Source organism: Camellia sinensis, unplaced genomic scaffold (assembly GCF_055761805.1).
Source record: "Camellia sinensis isolate YWXY unplaced genomic scaffold, ASM5576180v1 Unanchor1, whole genome shotgun sequence".
Classification (NCBI taxonomy): Eukaryota; Viridiplantae; Streptophyta; class Magnoliopsida; order Ericales; family Theaceae; genus Camellia; species Camellia sinensis.
The window spans coordinates 15420069-15425000 of NW_028128987.1; the positions used below are offsets into that span (position 1 = coordinate 15420069).

The 4932-nt window shown below is 32.6% G+C and overlaps 1 protein-coding gene across 3 annotated transcripts in view; it reads left to right on the forward strand.

The window, feature by feature from the left end:
• Positions 1-1893: 1893 nt before the first annotated feature.
• Positions 1894-4932, forward strand: part of LOC145788652 (replication factor C subunit 1-like) — a 23336-nt gene continuing 20297 nt past the window's right edge. For 2 of the 3 annotated variants that reach the window (XM_082910912.1, XM_082910914.1), the window contains exons 1-8: positions 1894-2305; positions 2380-2440; positions 2642-2713; positions 2936-3058; positions 3581-4195; positions 4290-4357; positions 4634-4709; positions 4797-4858. In XM_082910912.1, the coding sequence (XP_082767038.1) occupies positions 2711-2713; positions 2936-3058; positions 3581-4195; positions 4290-4357; positions 4634-4709; positions 4797-4858 (947 nt within the window). In that variant the 5' untranslated portion in view covers positions 1894-2305; positions 2380-2440; positions 2642-2710. Of the gene's footprint in view, positions 2306-2379; positions 2441-2641; positions 2714-2935; positions 3059-3578; positions 4196-4289; positions 4358-4633; positions 4710-4796; positions 4859-4932 lie in introns of all 3 variants that reach the window. The other variant, XM_082910913.1, reaches the window with a different exon arrangement.

A 4932-nucleotide genomic window follows, 5' to 3' on the forward strand; every position in this document is an offset into this window, starting at 1 on the left:
AAAGAAAACAAAAAGTCTAAAGGCTATTTTACCTAGACCATAGACTCCTACATAGACTACCTAGATTCATACAATAATATCTATGCCATAAATGCATAGATTTAGACGTAAGTTATTATTATGGATAAAATCTTATCAATAAAAGATTAGGATAATGATATCGGGTGCTGCTTTGGGCCCCATCGCATATCATTCAATCCTCATTTTTTGACAAAATTTTAACACTATAATTTATTACAAGACACGTATAAAGATTTTCACAGCTTTTCTTTAATAAAGCAGGATAAGAAATATCCACTTTATTAAAGTAGTGAGTGAAGGAAAATCTTTATCACTAACATACTCAAATAATTACAAACACAAAATATTTGCAAAATTCTTTTTGTCTTTGGCGTGCATTTTTCTGATATCTGAGGAGAATCCTTATCTTCTATGGATTTTGTCTTCTTTTGCTGGAGCGCCAATTATTGATGTCGACCCTTGGAGTGATTCTTCAAAGTTGGGTCTTCGTGGAAAATTTTCAAAATGTAAAGAGTCAAAAAATAATCTACGTTTTTCAAAAAAATAAATACTACAAGGAAACACAAATTAAGAGATTGTTTGCCATGTGTTATTTTAATATGTCTTTTTATTTTATTTGGATTATATCACTTCTTATTTAGGTTATATCATTTCTCTACCACATTGTACATTTTTTCGTAAAAAGTCAAAAAATATATTTAGAGATTTTTTTTTTATATCTTTTTTGGATCATATCACATTTCTATTTTTCTATACGTCTTTTCATAAAAAAATAAAAAATATACTAATCTAATACATTCCAAACAATCTCTTATTTAGATCCTCCCAAACAACCTTAAAGTACATTCGGGCAACCCGGGTCCGGGATTCTATTGGAATTGAAAAAATTATCGGATTGTGTTTAAATTTGGGTTTGGGTTCGGGCTTGGACTTGATAGTTATTGATTGGTCTTGTGACATAACTACTTGATACTCTAAGGTAGTATTTGTTTTGAGGGATTGAGTTATAGGATTGGACTAATAGTCCATTTGAACTAATAATCCGTTGTTTGGTTCAATATTTTTGCACCGAACTATTAGTCTCAAATCTGTTGGACTATTGTGTCCCATAGAAGAGTGGGACACAAATGGGGGAATAAGGGGATATGAGATTAGGTGGTGAAATGACTATTTTGACTCTCTATTATTTAATTATGTATTATATTTAGTAAAATTCAATAAAATTTGAATGTCTCAATTTAAAAATAAAATAATTTTATTTAATTTTTATTGATGTTTATTTATTTGATTTTTTAAAATAATTTTTTATAGATATTTTATTGATGTTTTATTTTAATTTTTTATATTTATTTAATTTCATTATTAAATTATTATTATTTTTTAAAATAAATTTATTTAAAATTTTATTTTAAAAAATAACATATATTTTTATTGATATTTTATTTATTTAATTTATTTAATTTTAAAAAAATAAATTTATTTAATTGTGTAAAAATAAAATAAAATATATTTTTATTTGATATAGTTAAAAATAATTAAAATATTAAAGATATGTTTAATATTATTATTACTTAGTAAATAATTGAAACTGGTAAAATAATCATTTATTTCAAACAAACTTAGTATTCATATTCCATCCAATTAAATAGTCTTTTCCTGACATCTAATCTTATGACTAAATGAATATGTGATACAAATTTAGTCTAACTAAATAATTCAAAAATAATGTATTTTAAAACTAAAAGTCTGATAAATTTCAATCCCTTTAATCTAGTCTATCAAAACAAACACAATGTAATGGTATTATTATTAGTAAAAGAAGTAAGATAATTAAAAGTTATAAAAAGACATAATAAATTAGAATTGACGTGGAAAATTGTGATCGATGTGAGAGATGATCACGTGATGCCCTACGATCAACTAATAATTTTTCTCTTGGACTTGAGCTTCGGCGTTTATCTGTGGCCGAACTCAAATTGGGCCTGGTCAGACCCGAACCTGGGTTGCGGAGCCACGCAATCTGAGTAGACGACGAAGTAGAGAGAACTTTGTTTATGCATGTCTCTCTGTCTTCCCTCGTTTCTCTCTGTCTCTCTCTCTCGCTCGTTATTTTCTCTCTGCTTTTTCTATTTTCTCATCAATTTTCTGGCACGAGAAAATCAAACTTCACTTTCGTTGTTGTGAGCACAGTGTTCGAACCTTCAAAACTCACCATAAAAAACCCTAGAGTGCTCTAAATCTTTTCCTCAATTGCAATGCTGTCACTCTCTGCAACTCCCTCCAGGTATGGAAGACTCTCTCTCTCTCTCCCTTCTTTGCTGCGCACCCTTCATCTCTCTCCTTTTTTTTCCCTATCAGTTAGGGTTTGTTCCCTGCCAAACTATTCCTAGCCAGAGAATTTACCCAACTCAACATCAAGGTACCGATGATCTTCTTATCTTCTTTCTTTTCGTTCAATTTGCTTTTTATAAGAATTTTGCAATCTTTTTGTATCTATAAGTGTTGATTTTTTTGACATTCTTAGCAATTTATTTTAATTGTTTTTGTTATTTTTTAATATATAAACGCATTCCGTCTTTTTATTTTTTTGCTCATTTTACTTTGTTTATTTGTTCTACAGATTGTGTTCGAGTGTGCCGAATAAAAAGTTTGCAACATTGTAGGTGGAACCAGTGGCTGAATCCCCAATATGGTGAGTTAGGGTTTTTAGTATCTACATTTAGTTTATTTTTAATTTGAGTATTGTTTTCAAAATTTTGGGAATTGGGCTACATTTTTTTTGATAATTTTTGGGTCAATTTTGTTTCCCTCGTTTTGGGTGTTCTTGTTTTTTTTTTTTTTTTTTTTTTTAAATTTAAAAAAAAACTGCGGGGTTGATTACTTGATTGCGTTTGGGATTGTCTTTGAATATCAGTCGGATATTAGGAAGTGGTTTATGAAACAACATGACAAGAACAATGGCAATGCATCGAAGCCAGCGAAGCTCGCAACACCGGAGAAGCCTTCAACGGCTACATCAAATCCAGAGAAACAGGGAGTAAATTTCCAAACTTTCTGGTTTTGTGTTTGTTTAGGTTTCCGAACTTTCTGATTTTGTGTTTGTTTAGATGAATATGGGTTAGAATTTGTTGGTTTCTTAGAAAAATGGAGGAAAAGGGAAAAAAGAAGAGAACTTTACCTTCTTGGTTCTGGGACTGGCAAAAATCTTACTTGTTTTAAGGATAACAATAGTATTATCTTAGGTCCAGTGATGAAACTCTATGGTTCAGCCTTGTAATTTCTTTTCTTTTCCTTCATTTTGTTGGCATTAAAGATGAAGGACCCAAATTGACAGAGAACCGAAAGTACTGAACATTTGAACGATACATGAGGTCCTTTGACTTTGTTGTATCATCAGTTGTAAAGAAAAGTTTACGTGAAAACATAGATACTTGGACTACTGGTGAGAAAGAAAATATTAAATTTTTAGTGACCTATGAATCAATCGTCTTCCTTGCTTTATATTGTAATAAAGAAACTGAAATGATAGTATACTTGTATGTACTTTGTGGGAATCTAGGTGCATGAAGGCCAAGAAAGTTCAGGCAGAAGGAAAACTAGCAAGTATTTTGGTACAGAGAAACCAAAGCCAAAAGATGAAAAGGAAAAGGAGGAACTCTCAGCAAAAAGAAAGGTCCAAAAGGATGGTGAGGAGTTATCAAGTGATGTAAAACCTCCGCCTGTTAAGAAACTTCACAAAGTTGATGAGGATGAGGATGATGACGATGATTTTGTTTCACCCAATTCAAGGAAGAAGGTAGTTAATGTCACCCCCAGCAAGAAACTTAAGATTGGTTCGGGTAAGGGAATTGCCCAGAAATCTGCAGATATTGATGAAAGTGATGAAGATAAGGATGATGATAAAGATGCCAAATCACATCTTAAATTTGCTGGAAGGAGTCGTGGAGGAAGAGGTGGCTCAACCAGACGGTCTGGTGGTAAAGGCATGGATGTTGATAAAATTGACGAAGATGATGATAATGACACCAAGTCTCCTCTTAAAGCCAGTGGACGGGGCCGTGGTGGAAGAGGTGCGTCGACAGTACCTGGTGGTGGAAGAGGTAGAGGTGGCGGAGGACGGGGTGGATTTATGAATTTTGGTGAAAGGAAAGATCCTCCACACAAAGGAGAAAAGGTTTTCCACTACTTATAACGCCCGTATTACGTAAAGGATAAAAAATTCTCTCATTGTGAATGCTAACAAGGATGTGTCTCTTTATGTGTGGCAGGAAGTTCCTGAAGGTGCTCCTAACTGTTTAGCTGGTTTGACTTTTGTAATCAGCGGAACGCTTGACAGGTATTTTCTTTCATCTTTATGAGGTTGCTCACATTCTATAGCAAACAATATATGTACACCATGCTGGTTACGTGATTAGTGGGCCATAATATGTTGATCAGAGGCTTTTCAACATAATTTATACCTCTACATCTCAAGATCAGTGCTGAGATTATTGGCTTAATTGCTATTCTGCATGCAATTCTAACTTATGACTGTCTAATTCTGGTTTATTTGGCATATTGATTTTGGAACTTGTTGCAAAAATCATATTCTGAACTTCCTTTCTATTTCCAGTTTGGAAAGAGAAGAAGCGGAAGATTTGATTAAACGTCATGGAGGTCGTGTTACTGGATCTGTCAGCAAAAAGACGGTCATTTCATACTTTTCACTCTTTTTATTGTTTGGGTTTTGCCTGGTGCTATTGGAAGTACTAACACAGTAAACTTGTCCTTTGCAGAATTATCTCTTATGTGATGAAGATATCGGGGGGCGGAAATCCGCCAAAGCCAAAGAGCTGGGGTTTGTAATCTCACTTTGATGTCTCTTGTTTCAACTCATTCTTCTCTTCTCTTAATTTATTTTGGCCTTTTATT